This window comes from Mya arenaria, chromosome 3 (assembly GCF_026914265.1).
Source record: "Mya arenaria isolate MELC-2E11 chromosome 3, ASM2691426v1".
NCBI classification, from domain to species: Eukaryota; Metazoa; Mollusca; class Bivalvia; order Myida; family Myidae; genus Mya; species Mya arenaria.
This window is the reverse complement of record NC_069124.1, coordinates 66,552,367-66,574,212: the sequence shown is the minus strand read 5'-3', so window position 1 is coordinate 66,574,212 and position 21,846 is coordinate 66,552,367. Positions and strand designations below refer to the sequence as shown.

The window sequence follows — 21,846 nt, the reverse complement described above, 5'->3', positions numbered from 1 at the left end:
CCTAAGTGCGATAAGTGGGCAACATGCAGCAACGCGACTGATGACTTTCATGTTCTTGTACTTTTGTTTTACGGAGCACACATATCTTACACTATTTTGCCTCGTGTATTTGCCTTTTTAAATGTGTCAATTTAATCTCTCTTACTTTAATCCAATCAATACAGTTGCCTTATATATATTTCGAAGGTAATAACACGCTTGTTTAAATTAGTTTATAAATGGAAATGATAAATAAATATATATAAAACACATGTTTCCGTCATTTATATGAGTATGGCATATCACCATATAATTTGATTCTGGTATGATCAATATTGAAATAGATTTTTTTTCTCCATTTTTTGTCATAATTAATAAACAGTTTGATATGAAATCAACTAAAGCGATACAATGTAAATATCACTTTTATTAAGTCATTTCACAAATCATTATACAGTATAGAAAGAACGAACTTGAGTATTATGCTTTATTGCTCGATGTATATTCTCTTTGTGTACTGACAGTTAATATTGGTAATATTGTTTTTGTATATGCATTCAACTGTAAATACTGAATATATTATTTGTCCACATGGGCCATGGCCTTCTTGCTGTTATGTAAATAAAACTTTATGTTCAAGGTACCCACACATGTATTAATTGGTAAATGATTGATTTTTAATGCTTTTGTTTCATCATATGAGTAAACATTTAAGAACATAAGATTTAAGCAACAGCAACGAAAAACAAATCATCTGACAAAATAAGATACATTTGTATTTAATTTTGATATTGATTAACCTTAAACATGTTTTTTTACCTCTTTCCCTTTCTGACCAACTGCAAAACCAATTCGATTCATACAATACAGTTCAAAGATAAGATTTTATTTTGTACACTATGAGAACAGGATAGTTAGCTAGTTCTTACTAAGATTTGTTTCCCTATGCTATGAGAACTGTATAGCTAGCTAATTCTTACTAAGATTTGTTTCCCTATGCTATGAGAACTGTATAGCTAGCTAGTTCTTACTAAGATTTGTTTCCCTATGCTATGAGAACTGTATAGCTAGCTAATTCTTACTAAGATTTGTTTCCCTATGCTATGAGAACTGTATAGCTAGCTAGTTCTTACTAAGATTTGTTTCCCTATGCTATGAGAACTGTATAGCTAGCTAATTCTTACTAAGATTTGTTTCCCTATGCTATGAGAACTGTATAGCTAGCTAATTCTTACTAAGATTTGTTTCCCTATGCTATGAGAACTGTATAGCTAGCTAGTTCTTACTAAGATTTGTTTCCCTATGCTATGAGAACTGTATAGCTAGCTAATTCTTACTAAGATTTGTTTCCCTATGCTATGAGAACTGTATAGCTAGCTAATTCTTACTAAGATTTGTTTCCCTATGCTATGAGAACTGTATAGCTAGCTAGTTCTTACTAAGATTTGTTTCCCTATGCTATGAGAACTGTATAGCTAGCTAATTCTTACTAAGATTTGTTTCCCTATGCTATGAGAACTGTATAGCTAGCTAATTCTTACTAAGATTTGTTTCCCTATGCTATGAGAACTGGATAGTTAGCTAGTCTGGAAAGAAAATACCTGACATTTATAGGATACATGTTGTTTTCGGAATAGCTAAATGATAATAATAATACAGAGTGAAATCAGCATAGTTCATTGCTTTTGCATAATAATTGAAACATACGAATACTCATGTATACACAAGATATATAAATGCACGCATTAACCTATTACTTGACTAATCATTATGAACATAATTTTCAACATTTTCAGGGGCTGTAATGTATCCAGCTATTTCGTCCGTGATATCTTTGAGATTATTGTAAATAAATGCATAATCTGTTGTATTCAGATCCATCCAGGTACATATATGGTTTCATGACAAATTGATTATAATAATAAAATATAATATAAAAAATATACAATATAATCATATAAAAAGTAGCAGACACATATAAGTTCACCCGGAGTTACACGGTTTTTTCATGCACACAAGTCAAGAATTATGGATTAATGATATAATTTAAATTACGACTTGTGAAATTACACACAGCTCAATCTAAATGAGATATAGTCTATTCACTGCAAGTCTGATTCTGTGTTGTTGGTCCCGTGGTCCCGTCTAGCGGTCGCCTTCCCCTGCCGCGTCTGTTATTGTATACTCAGGGTAAGGTCAAGACAGGTAGCCTCGGCGCCGTTCAAGGTCACGTTGGCAAGCACGCGGTAGTCTCCTTCCGGTATGATAGACGCGCCGATGTCGAACCCTGTTTTCTGCAGGCTATACCCTTTCTGCAAAATGATCAATTACGGTGATTTTAGAAAGTAAATGCCCACATGCAGTAACTACTGGCGGTCAAGACGCATTATTTAGTAACCATGCGCTTATGAGGTGTCACTGTGATTTATAGACACATAATAGAATTACCAACTCACATAAATTAAACGCACGCACATACTAGAAAACGGTATTTAATTAACCCTATTGTTTAATGAAGACTTCTTCCATGAATCAAAGAAGTAAAACTGAAAATAGTGACACTTACACGTCAATCTTACAAACAAACTGTTGTAAATACTGCACATACCGCTTTTATGGGGCACTGACAATTGAGTCCAAGATCGGTGAGGGGTTTGGGGCACTGTTGGACTTGCTGTAGGAGGGAACACACGTCGTCGTACGTGCATGAGCCGAAGTCGTCAATGCACGGGAGGCGGATATAACGACCCAAAACCTTTCGGTACAATGTCAAGTCCGCCTGCGGAAAAGGAATGACACTTTTGATAGACGGTAGTAATATGGGAGTAGAATTGTTCCAACAGAGTCAATCATAATAAGCAGATAGAACAATACAGTCATATATAGGTAAATGGTATGTACATGTATTAAAACTCTGTGTATACAGTGGAATGTATGTAATATCCATATTATAACTTTGATCTCTCTCATCCTTACTCTAATCGGGCATGGTAATTAGAATAATCACTGATGAGTCTAATTGTTAGTCACAGAACACTTCTGGCGTCCATCACACAATTAATCCATATGTGATATTGCTTGAAGTTTCGTAAGTACAAAGGAAACGAAACATAAAATAAAATAAAAACTTCCGAACTATGACATCAACGTACTATGAACTCAAAGAATTCTTGATGAAATTACCATCATTTATACCTAGTATACATATTATATAATGTATTGAACTGCTTACCTTTAATGGTTTCACAAGCGCTTTCTTCACCAAGAAATCAGCTGCAACATTTAGCGTGCCCGGAAAGGAGAGGGGGTCGGGGGAGATTGACAATGACTTGATATTCACCAAGGCTGACTTGCCACCACAGTCTTTCCACACAAAAGACGTAAGTTTAGGAACCCGTTGCTGTTCGGGGAACTGAAAGATACAAAATGATACTTGCACGTTCATGAGTTACAATGTTATAGTTATGCCAATCAGCAACCGGTCTGACTGAAACGTGCCCTATATTGCGGAGTGATCACAGCCAAGCAATTTGTAGTTTTCTTAAAAGGCCTATTGCTATGATATGACTGTAAAATTTCATTTATGTCATCATGCATAATCGCGAGTTTTCTGTACGCTCCAACGAAGCCCATGCAGTCAGCTGCTACCACTTAAGTACTTAAGACAGTATTACATGTCATCAGTCCTGGCTCCATAACTATAAATATCGCTATTCAATTTCTTTGCTATGACATTCTTTATAGTATTGAGTCCATCATGTGTACGAACAGTCTGAAGAAAAACATATGGTGATGCTTATGTATATAATTTAGCATATTCAAAAAAAATCATGCACATGATTCTTTCATGTTTACATGTGTGTGGTGGGACTGTGGTTGGGTTCATTAAGGTCTTCATGTGGACGATTAGCTTACAGTTCACATGCCTCCAATTGTAAGTGGAGTTCAGAAGTGATCATAAATGAAACTTGATCATCTTCGTATCTATTAATACTATACAAACGTCATCGAGAGAATTTTCACCTGTTTGTAACGTATACGTACATACATAATTTATATAACACATCTATCACATGAGCATTCGGAACACTGGGAAATGGCAAGGGTGTTCCGAATGGTCACATGAGACAACAAATCAAATACAGTACGTTATTTCATTAACTGAAGCACTAATGATACTAACAGAAACTTAAAAGAATGTCCTAAGTTCGATAACATCTATCACGGGCCTATAAGCCAGGTCCGTGCATATATACATAATTTGATACATGATCATCAATTTAGTTGAATGTAACCTGCCGTGTAGTAAACACTCACCGATGATGACTTGTGTCGATAAATATCAATGCTATCATCTGCCTTTTCCATTTCATATTGAAACACATTCTTAGAAGCTTTAACGCAAACAATACAACAAACGATAACACAAAATAACTTCATTTTGAATGACAAAACAACAGAATACACCTAACGGTTCAAATGATAGAATTCGCCTATGTTGGTCTCCCTTTGTTTACCGTTGTTTACTTCCTGGTTCATGGTCGCTTAAACGCTTTTCAACAACTACGCGTAATTCTAACTCTATTTAGAACAATTGTGAGAATTAATGGCATTCAAATATTGATTAAATATTTAGAAAAATAGCATTATAATCTCTTTTACAGCAATTTTCAAAAATATAACGATGGCTTTTATCAAACACTTATATAACATGAAACATAAAACAAGCGTCTCAATGTGCGTTATTAGGCGGTGCATGTAGTAAATATTTCGCGAAAAAATAGTCCGATGGTTGCGGAAAGAGGAAGTTTTTAGCTGAAACAGGAAGTTTTGTTGTTGCAAGAAAACAAGTTATGGACATCATGGCGGTCTTATATTTTTGTGTTTTGGGATTTTTAATGATGTATGTGGATGCCGACTTTGTAAACCTGATGGAGGTAATTATATCGCCTTACCGGAATCAGTACCATTTACATTTTTTGATTAACACATCTTCATATTGCTTAATTTATGTATACATGTATTTTATATATACTTGTTTCTAACAATAATTAGTTATACTACACGTGTACTTTAGGCTTAAACACCAGTCAATTGTAACCACTTTAACCGTTCCGGTCCAGCCAATCCCAGATAAAAATCCCCGACAGGCTGACAAACTGCTGGTAAAACCCCGCGCCAAATGCCCCCGCACCACGGGGATATCCTAGGTAAGGCCCATTCCCCGCTATTTTCGGCGCGAAACAAAACCAACGTATTCATGCGGCTCTGTGGGGCCACCTTGAAGGTAAAAACACCGCACATTTCCCCAGATATCCCCGGTATACCCCCAGACCTGGGTGGTGGTGGGGGTTGTGGTAACAATTGACATGTGCATTATGCACCAGTCAATTGTAACCACGGCACCCAGGTCCGGGAAATAGTGAGGACTTTGACTTTCGGTCCGGCCAACCCGAGTAAAGTCACCGTCCTGCGGGGACGAACTGCTGGTAAATTCCCCGCCAAACACCCCTGCACCCCAGGGACCCTAGGTCAGGCCCATTCCCCGCTCTTTTTTGCGCGAAGACAAGACCACCGCATTCACCCGGTACGGCGGGGCAACCTGGAAGGTAAAAACACGGCCCTTTCCCCGGCTATCCCCGGTATACCCCCGGACCTGGGGGAGCCGTGGTTACAATTGACTAGTGCATTACGTTGAAGTATAATACAGTGCAAGCAGCTAGCAATACGTTCTACAACTATGATATAGACGAGCGAGGGAGAACACACTGAAACTGTTATTATATATGTCGGTTATTTTGTCATGTTGAAGATTTATTTGCAAACGGAAATAAAGTGTGAGATTGGTCATGTGGTATAGGTGTACGCCTTTGTGGGTCGAACCCCACCAGGGGTACTTTCTCATGGCCTCTCAAAAAGGACGCGCCGTGCTGGTTTCTGCCCGGAAACGATATCAGCTTTCAGCTGTGTGTAATCGAGCAAAATATATAATCATGAACACAATGGAAGTCATTATATTACTGCCATTAATGTTTGTCTGCTTCCCGTTATGGAATTCTAATCCTGCTCTATCAGTTGAATCCGGCGTACCTAGCCTCGGCATCCTCTGAAATAGCACCCAAAGTGGCCCGGAATCTGGTAAAACATGAATTTTTGACGAAGTTGAATATTGACCCCAGGGATCATTTTACAACAGATGTTAGAATACAACCTACATTTTAAGCTAATGAAATTGCAGATAGGCAATCATTAAGCACTAGGCTTAATCATTCAGAATGTCACCTTTCGCGGGTGTTTAAAGGTCCGGCTACTGCCACTCATTCCATACACATTCCCTGCGTCAGATATTGCGTTGTCAATGTATCAGCCAATGAGGTTGTATTCTAAGTCAGTTAGATGACCCGAAAAAATATGCTACGCTCACTCCGCCCATTATTATTCATTAAGACTTTACTTCATGTCATCTAACTATTACATATGGTTTCATTTTTAATATTGAGAACTGGTCCGACTGTTAATAAATAACCAATCGTCGCGGAAAAGTCTCGAATGATCATGGCTGTTCAATATTAAACGTTGTAATTAATTTAATACAGATCGATTCTGACATATGTACTCAAAACAACAAATTAAAGTACACTCTTATTGATTACGAAGGGCTCGCTCACTCACCAAACGGTACCAGGCTGCAAACCTGACGGTCATATACAAATAAATAGCACAATTAAAATAGAAGTGAAGATAGAAGTTTTAATTATATCAGTATTCGTATGTACGATAACTACATGTACATGTTGAATATTGCACACTTACAATCGCAGAATGATAAATAACTTAAATAGTAACATTTCAATTTCCCCTCAAATAAAAAAAATCAAATCAAACAAACAAACAAACAAACAAACAAACAAAATAATAATTTCAAACTATGTTTAAAGTGACACTCTTATTCAAAATCAATACATACACATGTCTAAGAAACATAAGTTTTTAGTGATAAACCTTTAACTACTTACTGAATAATGCATTTATGGAAAAATAATTACTGATAACAAGGTTGTAACTGTGTATTTAATAGCTGAAAACGCAAAAATATTAAATGATTGGTGAATGCTAAAATTTTAACTGTGATCTACTATCATCTCATAAGGTAGAAGTACCCTGTTTTCTGCACATTTCTTTCAAATTAAACTCGGTACCCTTCATAAGAACCATTGTTTTCGACATTTATTCATTCTTTTTGGTATATTAAAACAATTGGATCAATTTTGGTCAATCTTATTTGGGAGTTAGAGTGCATCTTTAATTAAGGTAGGTTAGACAGGAGTGAAGAACTGACAAACTGACCCACTGACGTTGTAAACATATCATTAATATGGCAAGTAATGTTGAATATCATAGAGTAAGATTTTGTCCACATATGCACACATTTGATACGTAGTGGGAGGGTGTCCATCTCCCATACATCAAAAGTCCGCCACCCAAATGCCAAAGTCCACGCGTGTCTCCTACGCACGTGTATAATGTACCGTATGCGTAGGATCATGACAAGTATCAGTTTCATACACTCAGAACACTAAGCAGCTGTATTAAAACTTTACATTTCGATGTATCATGAAATAATATACATTGACATATTTATAAAATGACTATTTAATTTGCTACGACTTTCCGATTTATGATTTTGCGACAGGGAACACTCGTGAAAGACTGATGCGGGTTGAAGCTCAATACAATTGTGTATTGACAGGCTGATAATTTTGCGTCGTCGGCGGCCGTGGAACTTTCTTTCGTTACACTTCATACATAACCCTGTATTGTCAGTTGGCTCCACAGGCTAGTGGTCTACGCTGCGGTTTTTAATTCAATATTGACAAGGCGGATGGTGCTCAAACAGAGATTTCGCCAGATTGGTTTTTTCTACGGGAAAACATTAGTGTGTGTGTGTCTGTGCATATTGCCTCATTAAGTATTCATGATAACGAGAAAAACTTAACCAAATCGGCCACAATACACAGCGAAGCAGAGCACAGTAGTTTACCGGGGTTATCCGACGATGGTAACTGTGGTGAAGAGCATCTTCTTACGGCTTACAACCGTAAGAAGACACTTTTTCAATAATTCTGCTGGGGGTATAGTCGTATAATGTTTTGTATCCGGTTTGTGTTTCGGTATACAGATAGAAGAGCGTATCAGTGTTGAAACCAATGGACCCTACCAGTGGCACGCTTTCAAGAACGGCAAGTTTCAGTGGAAGCTGTGTAACACAACAGCCGTCCCAGTGGCTGTCACGTCCCTGTCTGTCGAGCCCAACCCTATACAGTTTGGCCAGAACATCTCGTTCTCCGGAGCAGTTACTGCATATGAAGGCTTTGGGACTACCAGTTCACTTGAGGTACGGGGCTTACAGACTGTATTACTAGTAACTCGTTTTATGCGTATCTTATGTCTTTCGTCCGTCTATGGTTCAGTGATAACTGTCATGACCTAACAGTAACCTTATTCTCCTCTTTGTACTTAATTGCAGACTGATATGAAGGTGATGATGAAGTTGCATGAGGGTGAGTATTACGACGTGTGCGTTTACAAGCCCGAATACTGCCATATTACCGATGTCTGTGACAAGCTGAAGAAATTCTTGGTCGACAAGTGCCCACCTACTTTCAAACGTTACTGCCAGTGTCCATTTGACAAGGTCAGTCGCGTAACTATTTGTGAGTCATGAACTCCCTTTCACGGCCACATCAGTTGACAAGAGTGTCTAGTGCTACAGATTAATATACATGTATGTGAACTTATTTTAATATCAAAATTTATGTATTTAACTATTCAAACCTTTCTGATTTTTTTATATATATAACTATATGTATTACGACGATGTACTCTTGTATAAGTCGAATGAACAGTCTGTTCCGTTTTGAAATGTGTTTTGCTAGCATCATTTTTTCTCACTTTTTTAAAGGTATTAGATTTTTATTCGATATTTCAGAAGATTAGTAACGCATGAGTAAATAATACGGCCTTTGAATCTATCTTATCTATCTTATCTCGTACATGGCTTGCCTAAATTGCAGGGGACATACCTGCTCCCAAAGACTACACTGAAGATTCCAACTCCTGCAATTACCGTCTCCGGGGAGTTTAACATCACCCTGGCACTGAAGGAATCTCAGAAGGAAATCGCCTGCCTTAACATCCACCTCTGTCTCGGGTAGGTGCACAAAACATCTTTGGGACTATAATTAAATTTCCTTTCCATCTTTATTGGCCTCATACCCATATTAAAGCTGCATGAAATATACTTAAAAAGCACTCTGAATATATCGTACATGTGCTCTATTTGAGGCAGTTCAGTGCTTCGATCCCCGATGTTACCCTCCCCTCCCCCTCCCCCTCCCCCGAGTGTGTTTTATTAAAAAAATATTGTGCCCAATGTTCCTCATTGCGGCTAAAATCAATCCCTTATTTAAATGATGCATTATTTTCTATATACAACTCTATATCACATCGATTATGTAAGTGTCAAGGCACTTAATTTCTCCAGTTGGATAATGGTTAATTATGAGTATTTTAACACAATCTCTTTATTTTACAGACAATGCTAGCCAGGTGAAGAGAGACAGTCATCGGAATATCCATCACAAATGAAGACTTTGGTAGATTAACTTTAAGATATAATCTCAAATTCTGCGATGTTAGAATAGCAAAGGAAGCCATGTGAAAACGTGTAATGGCTATAGGCGAAGTGTAATTGAAAACCATATTATGTGTATCGAAATGTATGATATTAAATCTCTTTAAATCTGTTTTATGTATATTTTCAGTAGTGTTCCTGCTTTTACCATCACAATGTTTTTTTATCATTTCTTAATAAATAAACAACAAATTACTGGCTTATTTTTCATGTATAAATTTATGACTTTTGTTCAAATGTTTGTTTAAAGTGCTGAATTTATCGTATTGAACATATAATATCAGCCAAAAGTAATTGAAAAATGGAGTGCTGAATAGGCTTTGAATCTTTGTCTTTAGTTGGGTCTTAAGATTTAATGGTTTTCGTTATTTAAGTACATCCATACCGACATTTAGCATGCCATAAAAACTAAACCTCTCAGCGGATGTCTTCGATTTTGGAGGCATTTTCCAATATCCTTTTGTTCATGAAATTCACATATAGCACAATTATTTTTAAGATTCTTACATCTCAAATCTTGTGTTGGTAACTAAGCATGACACACAGGAAATGATGAACCTATAAATCGTGATTGAGTCTCTTAAACTTGTACAAACAGGGCATAAAAACGAAACAATAATCATATTATCGTATTTTCGCCTCGCCATATGGCGTAGTTTCGCCTGCAGACCGGCACGGAAATACATTTTTGTGTAGATACTATATATTTTCTAAATTAGCACGTAAAGGGGTCACATTACAGTCGTCTGATTTTTCGTAATAGTTTTAATACATTTTTAACAGAATAAAAACACAGCAGCATTCAAAGGTACATTGCGTACACACGCACGACCACCTGTGTTCAATTGTGTTTGCAATATACCATATTAATGAACATTTTCGTAATTACACAAAACATTACACAAATGTTCAACATTTACACATCACATACAACAGATTTCTTCATATAAAACAAATTTCGTATTGAAAATCCCATAAGACATATTTCGTATTGCAAGGCCCATAAGACAAATTTCGTTTACACAGCTCATAAGACGTTTTTCGTATTGCACAGCTCACAAGACAATTTTCGTATTGCACAGCTCATAAGGCACATTTCGTATAGCACAGCCCATAAGACAAATGTCGTATTGCACAGCTCATAAGGCACATTTCGTATAGCACAGCACATAAGACAAATGTCGTATAGCACAGCTCATAAGTCACATTTCGTATTGCACAGCTCATAAGACAAATGTCGTATAACACAGCACATAAGACAAATGCCGTATAGCACAGCACATAAGGCACATTTCGTATAGCACAGCTCATAAGACAAATGTCGTATAACACAGCACATAAGACAAATGTCGTATAGCACAGCACATAAGACAAATGTCGTATAACACAGCACATAAGACAAATGTCGTATAGCACAGCACATAAGGCACATTTCGTATAGCACAGCTCATAAGACAAATGTCGTATAGCAAAGCCCATAAGACAATTTTCGTATTGCACAGCTCATAAGGCACATTTCGTATAACACAGCCCATAAGACAAATGTCGTAAAGCACAGCACATAAGACAAATGTCGTATAGCACAGCGCATAAGACAATTTTTCGTATTGCACAGCTCATAAGTCACATTTCGTATTGCACAGCTCATAAGGCACATTTCGTATTGCACAGCTCATAAGGCACATTTCGTTTTGCACAGCTCATTACACAAAGTTCGTTTGGCACAGCTCATAAGACAAAGTTCGTATTACACAACTCATAATACACTCTTTGTACTGCACAGTTCATGAGACAAATTTCGTATGGCACGGCTCATAAGACAACTGTCATATTACACAGACCAATAGACAAAATTCATATTACAAATCCCATCAGACACATTTCGTATTACACAGCTCATAAGACACATTACGTACAACACATTTCATTGGACAATTTTTGTATTACATAGCTTAAATGACACATCATATTTCACAGCTTTAATACACTTCGTAACATACATATCATTAAACCAACTTTGTAGTTTTTGTATACATAAGTACCGCAAATCGAAATCAGGTATCGTCATAACTCCATTTTGACATGACTTGTAAAAACAATAAATGCGTCGGGGTAACAAAATTGAACGTATGGTTTTATGTGAATTGAAAGACCACTCCATCTTAACGTTCTTACGATTACAACGTTAAAGTGAATTTGAAAGAAAACCGAAGAATCTTAAATAAATGTTGGTGAGGAACCGAGGGGAATATATAATTATAGAACTTTAATTCGCGGAAAATGGAAGTTCAGTGACTAAAAGACCTTGACTGTTTTTAGCTACTTCACATACTTCACATAGTCAAAACATCCTTAGCCAATATCGGTTTTCATTTAATTTACTTTGGCCGATCGCTGCAATTGATGATTGCGGTCTTGAATATTATTTAGTTGTGGATGAAGCCTAGTTCTTCAGCTGGGTATCCATATTACGGCAAAAACAAAACAAAACAAAATAAAAACACATACGCTTACTTAGATATGAATAAACGAATTGTGTTTTACTCTTAAATATAATTTAAAATACATCGTTGTGACTTCGTTGTTGTAATTATGAAATTTAACGCTTTGCGTTGCTTCTTGAGAACAGATAGACAAAGGGTTTGACGCTGAAACCCATCATGAACCTAACAAGTGGCACTCGTTAAAAGACTCACAGTTTCTGTGGTCGCAGTGTAATAAAACAGCCGTCCCCGTGGTCGTCACGTCCCTACATATCAAGCCCGACCCCATACAGTTCGGCCATAACATATCGTTCTCCGGGCAGATTGATGTATCCGAAGATGTTGGTACCACCACGACACTTGAGGTACGATTTGCCTTGTAAACACTTACATATTGAATATATTGTTCTCGTGCTATGGATAAAAGATATTAATAACTGTGATCATGAATCTCGTAAATGTCATTTTGCTGATCACTTTGAAAATTATGATAGAAACCCATTTGCTGCTATTATACTGGATGTTTGTCCTCTGTTCTGCCATTCAATTTCATTTTTATTAAAGCCATTTAGCACAAAAGCAAATTTCTTCATATGATTAAAAAAGTAATCACTACACAACAGATTACAATTCCATATCGGTTTAAACATTTGACATTATATGCAATGAAAAAAGTAATAACATACACCCTAAATGCACCATTTCGGAGTAGAAATTATTAAAATATTCACCTCTACCAACTCTTTAAACCAAATACTATCGATTCTGAGGGAGGGGCGCAAATCAAAAGCTTATGCCCCCTCAGTTACATCCCCTCTTATGTCTAATCCTGGATACGCCCCTGATTATTCTGGCTTAATAGGAAAAAAATGTATAGTAAAGCTTAATTTTCCGAAATCTTAGTTTATGCGTGATGACATGGCAGTCAGAATTCACACAAATGTATTGTGAGACTCATTCGAGAGTCTAGCCTCTTACTCATTATCCGATTCTAAATGCCGCTTTCATGATGAGATTTGATAACTGAAGAGAGTAAAACTTCCTTGTAGCATTGTCAATGGGTTTCTGAATCACATATACTTCCGGTGTGACTATTCGCAGGTATTCAACAAACAACTAATTTCCCGATAATGTGGTTACTATTAAAGCTGCCCTCTCACAGATTTAACGTTTTGGCAACTTTTTTGTCTTGGATCAAGCCATTTTTTTGCGAAAATCCATAGAAACCAGTTATATAAGATTACTGACAAAAAATCGCAGATTTTTATATTAAAGTACAAAAAATGATGTTTTACGCATTTTTCTTAAACCGTTAGTAACCATAAAACATTAATTTTCGAACGGATATATTGAAAATATGAAAATCTGCGATCTGATCTTTTGTCAGCAGTCTTATATCATTGGTTTGCAGATATTAACGCAAATTTTCTATCATTCCAAGACAAAAAAATAAAAAAAAGTTGTTAGGATGGTCAATCTGTGAGAGTGCAGCTTTCAATATATATATATTTATATATATATATATAACGTATTCTGCTTAAAGGCACCAGGCTTAGGCCGAACAGACAGATAACAAGAGACGCAATATACAAACAACATACACATAACAACATGTTCAATAGGTGTTGGGGTCAACGCCCTAGCTGGCCCATCCTTATAAAATGTCAGAAGAAAATACCCACCAACCTATTATTTCAATAGGCCAAATAAAAGTATTTAAAAGGAACTGTTAACTTGCACAAGTGTTAAACTAATGACAAGAGTAGCCTTATTTGTGAAACATTTAATACGCAGCGTATGTCAACCAGCGTAATTTCTGCCGTTTTTAAATATATTGAGATCCCTTTTACCGTTTGTAACTTATATATACGATATGCTTGTACAAGGCACCGCCTTTTAAATTTGGCACTACATTGTATATCCCTTTTATCCCTCTTATTTTGTAAAGATATTTAAAATAACTGTCTCCCTCTTTTCCACGATAAGAGACATATTTCATATATGTACGCCCATAAAAAATACACAGCCATTCTATTTCCGTCACTCGAGACAAAGTCATTCTTCTTCGTATTAGTATTATTAAGCCCTTATTGACTCTGCTGACTAATCTTATTTGTCCTCATGTTGTCATGTATGTAGGACCTGAGTGTAATAAAGATATTTGTTGTTGTTGTTGGAACGGTCCGTATATTTAAAACGCTAAATAACTGTTAACTGATGAGATTCACGGATAATTTAAACTAGTTTTTATACCAAACTTTAAATTAATAATTCAATGTGTTTCATATATTCTGCTGACATAGTGATTACATTATGTTTATGCTATAAAATGTCTTAGACTAACAAAATACAACTCTCTCTCTCTCTCTCTCTCTCTCTCTCTCTCTCTCTCTCTCTCTCCTCTCTCTCTCTCTCTCTCTCTCTCTCTCTCTCATACAATATATAAATATTTAGGTACTACAGTGAATAGCTAGTTCTACCTTGTTCAAATGTCCTTCGCTGCAGGCTCACCTGACGGTCATGCTGAAGATTGACGCCCAGTGGTTCGACGTCTGTGTCTACAAGCCAAATTATTGCAATATCAACGATGTTTGTGACTGGATGAAACGAGTTGTGGGCGACAAATGTCCACCGAATTTGAAACCCTTCTGTCAGTGTCCATTTAAAAAGGTCAGTCACAATATGTTAGAATGTGAAACTAGTCCTAGCTTGTATTTAGGATCGCGAATTATTTACAGCTTAGATAGGAGGATGAGACCTGTACTGGTATTCAATCTTGGTGTTAATTAGATATTAGAACGATGTAGCTAATCGGATTACGGTATTAATAACTGACGGACAGAGTAAATAAAGTCAATTATGTATAACCATAAGATTGACGAAAGCTGTATATTGAACACCACCCTGTTCGTGATTTAGATAATATGGATTTGGTCAGATTAGTTATTTATTTGTAGTTAATTAAACTTTTCAGTTATTATATGACGTATATAATATCATATCTATATATGATAATATCGCTATCATATTTTCTCCTAGTCCTAGTCATTGGTTTAGATAACGTTATTTAACATAATTCCTTTCTTTTTAAAATGATACTTCTATGATTATTGTTGGTTTTCATCTTGTTAGCTTTCGGTATGGTTTAAACCTGACATAATCATCCTCAATTGTTTTTCGACAGGGTAATTACCCTATCCCAACGCTTACCACGATGATTCCCAATCCACCAATCACGGTATCCGGACAGTTTAACATCACCATGACACTAAAGGAATCTCAGAAAGAAATCGGCTGCCTCAACGTCAAGCTCTGCCTTGGGTAGGTTTGTGGCTATACGGCATTAGTGGAAGAAGATTAAGTGATTTTCTATATAACTATAAACATACTTAAAAGGTCTCCAAACCTTAAAAAATGATTCTTTTATTCTCTCAGAATCGACTGGTCTGGGAATCAATGCTTTAAATTCAGTCATAATAGATAACTCACAATAGAACAAATCAACTGCCGAAAGTTTCATTTTCCCTTAAAGCGTTTGTAACGCTTTTTTTGGCCATAAAATATCGAGTTTCGAACGTTAATATGATAAACTGCGATCTGAACTTTTGGCAGTAGGCTGATATCACTGACTTGTAAGCATTTGTGCAACAATTGGCTCATTCAAAGACAAAAAGGCTGTCAAATGGAACAATCTGTGAGATTTTAGCTTTAAATCATGAGGATCTAAGTAAGTGATTCTTAAAGAACCCATGACCTGAACAATAGGTTATTTTGTAATTCATCACCTATTTTATAATACACTATTTTAACATATTGAATTATAAGTATCCATTTGTACATTTTTCATCTAATATATTGTAGAATGTCCAGCTAAGAATGTTGTTTTATAATCAAATTAAGCTTGTGATCTTGTTGATCATAAATTTATGAAATATATATATTTTTCAAATGAGTAGGTGCACAAAACATTTTTGTTCTTAAAATACCTTTCCATAAGTCTATATTAGCCTCATACCCATATTGAAGCTGCATGAAAGATACATTTATCGCAGAGTATACCGCACATGTGCTTTTTTAAAGGCAGTTCAGTGCTTGGATCCCCGATGTTACCCTCCCCTCCCCCCCGAGTGGGTTTTACTTAAATACATAGTGTGCCCAATATTCCTCATTGCGGTTAAAATCAATCCCTTATTTTAGTGATGCATCATTTTCTATATACAACTCTATATCACATCGATTATGTAAGTGTCAAAGCTCTTAATTTCTCCAGTTGGATAATGGTTAATTATGATTATTTTAACACAATTCATTTTTTTACAGACAATGCTAGCCAGGTGAAGAGAGACAGTCATCGGAATATCCATCACAGATGAAGACTTTAGTTGTCAGTGATGAACCATTTGATATAATTTCAAACTGTGCGATGTAAGAATGGTAAAGGAAGCCATATGGGAACGTATAATGGCTGTAGTTTAACTGTAATTGAAATCCATATAATGTGTATCGAAATGTATGATATTGAATCTCTTAAATCTATTTTATGTTTAGTTCTCCTGTTATTACCATCTCAATATTTTTTTATATATATTTAATAAAAAACAAACGAATGACTGGCTTATTTTTCATGTATAAATTTATGACTTTTAGCATGCCAAAAATTAAACTTCTCAGCGGAAGTCTTCGATTTTGTAGGCATTTTCAAGTATTCTTTTGTTCATGAAATTCATATGTACCACAATTATATTTAAGATTCTTACATATCAAATTTCATGTTGGTAACTGATGACACACGAAATGATGATCCTATAAATCGTGATTGAGTCTCTTTAACTTGAACAGTCAGGAAATAAAAACGGAACAATAATCATATGATCGTATCTTCGCCTCGCCATATGGCGTAATTTCGCCTGCTGACCGGCACGGAAATACACTTTTGTGTAGATACTATATATTTTCTAAAACATCACGTAAAGGAGTCATATAACAGCCGTCTAAGTTTTTGTCATAGTTTTCATACATTTTTAACAGAATAAAAACACAGCAGCGTTCAAAGGAACATTGCGTACACACACACGACCACCTATGTTCAATTTCGTTTGTAATACATGTATATCATAATAATGGACATTTTTCGTAATAACATTAAACATTACACAAATTATTAACATTTAAATATCACATAAAACAGATTTCGTTTAAACAACTTATAAGTCAACTTTCGTATTACACAGCTCATGAGACAAATTTCGTATTACACAGCTCACAAGACAAATTTCGTACAACACATCTCATCGGACAATTTTTGTATTACATAGCTAAAATGACACATTTTAAGCTATTTTTTAGTCCACAGCTTTAATACACATTTCGTTACATACATCTCATTAAACAAACTTTGTAATTATTGAATGGATTCCCTGAATGACCGTTTTTAGGTTGTATGCCGCAGGCCCACATACATAAGTAACGCAAAACGCAAATCGAAATCAGGTATCGTCAGATCTACACTTTGACATGAACTTTTAAAACAATAAATGCATCGGGGTTACAATATTGAACGTATGGCTTTATGCGAATTGATAGACCACTTCATCTTCACGATCTTACGATTACAACGTTAATGTCACTAAACAAAACAAATTATTTATCAATAATCATACCTTTGACCGATCGCTACAATTCATGATGGCAGTCTTCAATAACTTTGTTTTGTGCTTTACAATTGTGTTTATGAATGAATCTTTATTTCCTCCAATACATGAAGAGTTGAACAGAGATATATTTACAACCATGAAATGATAAATACATATAAGTAGTTATATACAAACCAAGAGTACACAATCACTTACAGTAATATAAACGTGTTTTAATAGAGTTATATACAAAGTTCAAACAGAATACATACAACTAAATATGTGTTCGTTAGGTTATTGTGTCTGGATTTGAATCTTGTGTATCAGATGAAGGTTATTTTAAATTATTTATCAATTTTGTGTAAGCCGGTGCCCGTATCGGACAGTCGTGGTAATTCCATGGTACTTCTTTACCTGTAGTTTACCAACTACGACTCCTTTTTCACAAAAACGCGTATAAAGATTCTGTTTTGTTTTGTTTTGTTTTTTATTTGAAACAATTAACGTTGTAAATCGCTCGAAAATAATCCATCTTTGATTTTTGGCAGTCATTATTGCAATTCCTTGAGATATTCAAATTTTCAATAATACAGTTAATTATATTTTGGAAACATTTTCCCTCATTGTCTAACACACACGGGTGTTGTCGGATTCTAACAATAGTTGTAGATGAAACCTAGTTCTTCAGCTGCGTATTCATATTACGGCAAAAACAAAACAAAAACACATACGCTTACTTAGATATAAATAAACGAATTGTGTAATATAATTAAAAGTTAATCGTTGTAACTTTGCTGTTGTAATCATGAAATTTAACGCTTTGCGTTGTTTGTTGCGAACAGATAGACAGAGGGTTGGACGTTGAAACCCCCCATGAACCTTACAAGTGGCACTCGTTCCAAGACTCACAGTTTCTGTGGTCGCTGTGTAATAAAACAGCCGTCCCCGTGGTCGTCACGTCCCTACATATCGAGCCCGACCCCATACAGTTCGGCCATAACATATCGTTCTCCGGGCAGATTGATGTTTTCGAAGATGTTGGTACCACCAAGACACTTGAGGTACGATTTGTCTTTTTAAACACTAACATATTGAATATATTGTTCTCGTGCGCTGGATAGAAGATATTAAAGTGACACTCGTATTCAATATCAAAGCATATACGTGTATAACAAACATATATTTTGACTGATAAACATTTAACTTCTTACTTAAAATGCATTTATGAAAACTAATAATTACTGATAACAAGATTGTAACCGTGTTTAATAGCTGAAAATGCAAAAATATTAAATGATTGGTGAATGCTAAGGATTTACTGTGATATACTATAATCTCAAATGGTATTTTTATGTGTTTTATGCACATTTCTTTCAAATTAAAACAGGTATGTTTCATTAGAACCATTGTTTTCGATTTATTTATCCTTTTGGGAATAATAAAACACTATTATTAATTGTGGTAAATCTCATGTGGGAGTAAGAGTGCATCTCTAACAACTGTGATCATGAATCTCGTTTATGTTATTTTGCTGACCACTTTGAGAATTATTGAATTATGGTAGGAACCCGTTAATTGCTATGAACTGGATGTTTTCTCCTCTGTTCTGCCAGTTAATTTTATTTTCATTGCAAATTCGTGTTTCATAATTTGAATTTATAGTTCAATGTGTAATTTGTACGGACATATTGCCAGACATACATCTGAAATACATATGTCAATATTGTATGTACTACAGTGAATAACTAGTTCTACCTCTTTTCAAATGTCCTTTCCTGCAGGCTCACCTGAAGGTCATGATGAAGCTTGATACCCAGTGGTTCGACGTCTGTGTCTACAAGCCAGAGTATTGCAACATCAACGATGTTTGTGACACAATGAAACTAGTTGTGAGCGACAAATGTCCGCCGTTTTTGAAACGTTTCTGTCAGTGTCCATTTAAAAAGGTCAGTCACAATTCGTTACGAAGTGAAAGCTTGTGAAAGTGCTAGCTTGTTTTTAGGAACGCGAATTATATGCAGCTTAGACAGCAGTAGAGGATGAGTAGGTTACTGGTATTCAATCTTGGTCTTAATTGGGTATTAGAACGATGTAGCTAGTCGGATTACTGGTTTTTAATAACTGACCAATAGAGTAAATAAAGTCAATAATGTATGACCATAAGATCGACTAAAGCTGCATATTGAACACCACCCCTGTTCGTGTTTTAGAGATTATGAGTTTGGTCGGATTAGTTATTTATTTGTAGTGATATTTCTATGATTATTGTGGGATTTTCATCTTGTTAGCTTTTGGCATGGTTTAAACCTGACTATATTATTCTCAATTGTTTTTCGACAGGGTAATTACCCTATCCCAACGCTTACCAAGATGGTTCCCAATCCACCAATCACGGTATCCGGGCGGTTTGACATCACCATGACACTGACGGAATCTCAGAAAGAAATCGGCTGCCTCAACGTCCAGCTCTGCCTTGGGTAGGTTTGTGGCTATACGGCATTAGTGGCAGTATTTGGAAGAAGATAAACTGATCTTCTATAAAACTATAAACATACTTAAAAATTCTCCAAAACTTAAATAAATGATTTATTTTATTCTCTCAGAATCGACTGGTTTGGGAATCAATGATTTAAATTCAGTCATAATAGATAAATCACAATATAACCGATGAACTGCCGAAAGTTTCATTCTTCCTTAAAGCGTTTGTAACGCTTTTAGCCATACAATATCGAGTTTCGAACGTTAACATGATACACTGCGTTCTGATCTTTTGGCAGTAGGCTGATATCACTGACTTCTAAGCATTTGTGCAACATTTGGCTCATTCAAAGACAAAAAAGCTGTCAAATGAAACAATATGTGAGAGTTTAGCTTTAAATCATGAGGATCTAAGTAAGTGATTCTTAAAGAACCCATGACCTGAACAATAGGTTATTTCGTAATTCATCACACATGCTATCATACACGATTTTAACATATTGAATTATAAGTATCCATTTGTTTATTTTATAATCAAATTAAGCTTGTAATCTTGTTGATCATAAATTTATGATTGATATATATATATTTTTTTTTTCAAATGAGTAGGTGCATAAAACATTGTTATAATTAATATACCTTTCAATAAGTCTATATTGTCCTCATACCCATATTGAAGCTGCATAGAAGATACCTTAAGCGCTGAGAATATCGCACATATACTCTATTTAAGGCATTTCAGTTCTTTGATCCCCGATGATAACATTCCGCCCCCAAAAACCTCCCCCGCCCCTGAGTGGGCTTTAGTCAAACAAATATTGTGCTCAATATTCCTCATTGCGGCTACAATCAATCCCTTATTTGAATGATGCATTATTTTCTATATATAACTCTATATCACATCGATTATATAAGTGACAAGGCATTTAATTTCTCCAGTTGGATAATGGTTAATTATGAGTATCTAAATACAATCCATTTATTTTACAGACAATGCTAGCCAGGTGAAGAGGGACAGTCATCGAAATATCCATCACAAATAAAGAATTTGATTGTCAGTGATGAACCATTTGATATAATCTCAAACTGTGCGATGTAAGAATGGTAAAGGAAGCCATATGGGAACGTATAATGGCTGTAGTTTAACTGTAATTGACATCCATATAATGTGTATCGAAATGTATGATATTGAATCTCTTATGTCTATTTCATGTTTAGTTCTCCTGTTATTACCATCACCATGTTTTTTTTAACATTTTTTTAATAAAAAACAAACAAACGAATTACTGGTTTATTTCTCATGTTTAAATTTATGACGTTTTAAAATGTTTGTAATATGCGCTGTCCGTACCGTATAGAACATATAAATTCAGTTAAAATTAATGGAAAAATTGAGTGCTGAAAACGCTTTGAATCTTTGGGTTTAGTTGGGGCCTATGTTTGTTTGCTATGTTAGTACATCCATATCGACATTGAACATGCCAAAAAACTAGACTTCTCAATGGATGTCTTCGATTTTGGAGGCACTTTCCAATGTCCCTTTGTTCATGAAATTCATATATAGCACAATTATATTTGA

The 21,846-nt window shown here is 35.4% G+C and overlaps 2 protein-coding genes across 5 annotated transcripts; one reads left to right on the top strand and one right to left on the bottom strand.

Moving 5' to 3' along the window:
- Positions 1-388: 388 nt before the first annotated feature.
- LOC128227800 (ganglioside GM2 activator-like) lies at positions 389-4,519 on the bottom strand. The gene is made up of 4 exons (XM_052938662.1): positions 4,297-4,519; positions 3,212-3,391; positions 2,588-2,758; positions 389-2,291 (listed from the first exon to the last, which is right to left on the bottom strand). Exons 1-4 carry the CDS (start codon positions 4,417-4,419, stop codon positions 2,154-2,156), a joined length of 612 nt encoding a protein of 203 aa, XP_052794622.1. The 5' UTR covers positions 4,420-4,519; the 3' UTR covers positions 389-2,153.
- Positions 4,520-4,725: 206 nt separating this feature from the next.
- On the top strand, positions 4,726-21,550 carry LOC128227799 (ganglioside GM2 activator-like). Of its 4 annotated transcripts, none has more exons than XM_052938661.1 (5): positions 4,726-4,916; positions 12,303-12,521; positions 14,662-14,826; positions 15,341-15,477; positions 21,258-21,550. In XM_052938661.1, the coding sequence occupies exons 1-5, from the start codon at positions 4,833-4,835 to the stop codon at positions 21,265-21,267; spliced, it is 615 nt and encodes a 204-aa protein (XP_052794621.1). In that variant the 5' UTR covers positions 4,726-4,832; the 3' UTR covers positions 21,268-21,550. The 4 variants fall into 4 exon arrangements, with proteins under 4 accessions (XP_052794621.1, XP_052794620.1, XP_052794619.1 ...); XM_052938660.1 differs by lacking the exon at positions 21,258-21,550 and adding an exon at positions 16,477-16,757 and having other exon boundaries at positions 4,729-4,916; XM_052938659.1 differs by lacking the exons at positions 12,303-12,521; positions 14,662-14,826; positions 15,341-15,477 and adding exons at positions 18,632-18,850; positions 19,571-19,735; positions 20,130-20,266 and having other exon boundaries at positions 4,731-4,916.
- The last annotated feature ends 296 nt before the right edge of the window (positions 21,551-21,846 follow it).

What these genes read in the sequence shown, in the direction of transcription:
- LOC128227800 (XM_052938662.1), bottom strand. Translation starts at nt 4,419, where the DNA reads ATGAAGTTATTTTGTGTTATCGTTTGTTGTATTGTTTGCGTTAAAGCT. An exon ending in CGCTTGTGAAACCATTAAAG is followed by an intron (nt 2,759 to 3,211) that starts GTAAGCAGTTCA and finishes CCTTTTCCGCAG; the next exon opens with GCGGACTTGACATTGTACCG. An exon ending in GTCAGTGCCCCATAAAAGCG is followed by an intron (nt 2,292 to 2,587) that starts GTATGTGCAGTA and finishes ATCATTTTGCAG; the next exon opens with AAAGGGTATAGCCTGCAGAA.
- LOC128227799 (XM_052938661.1), top strand. Translation starts at nt 4,833, where the DNA reads ATGGACATCATGGCGGTCTTATATTTTTGTGTTTTGGGATTTTTAATG. An exon ending in ACTTTGTAAACCTGATGGAG is followed by an intron (nt 4,917 to 12,302) that starts GTAATTATATCG and finishes TCTTGAGAACAG; the next exon opens with ATAGACAAAGGGTTTGACGC. An exon ending in GTCAGTGTCCATTTAAAAAG is followed by an intron (nt 14,827 to 15,340) that starts GTCAGTCACAAT and finishes GTTTTTCGACAG; the next exon opens with GGTAATTACCCTATCCCAAC.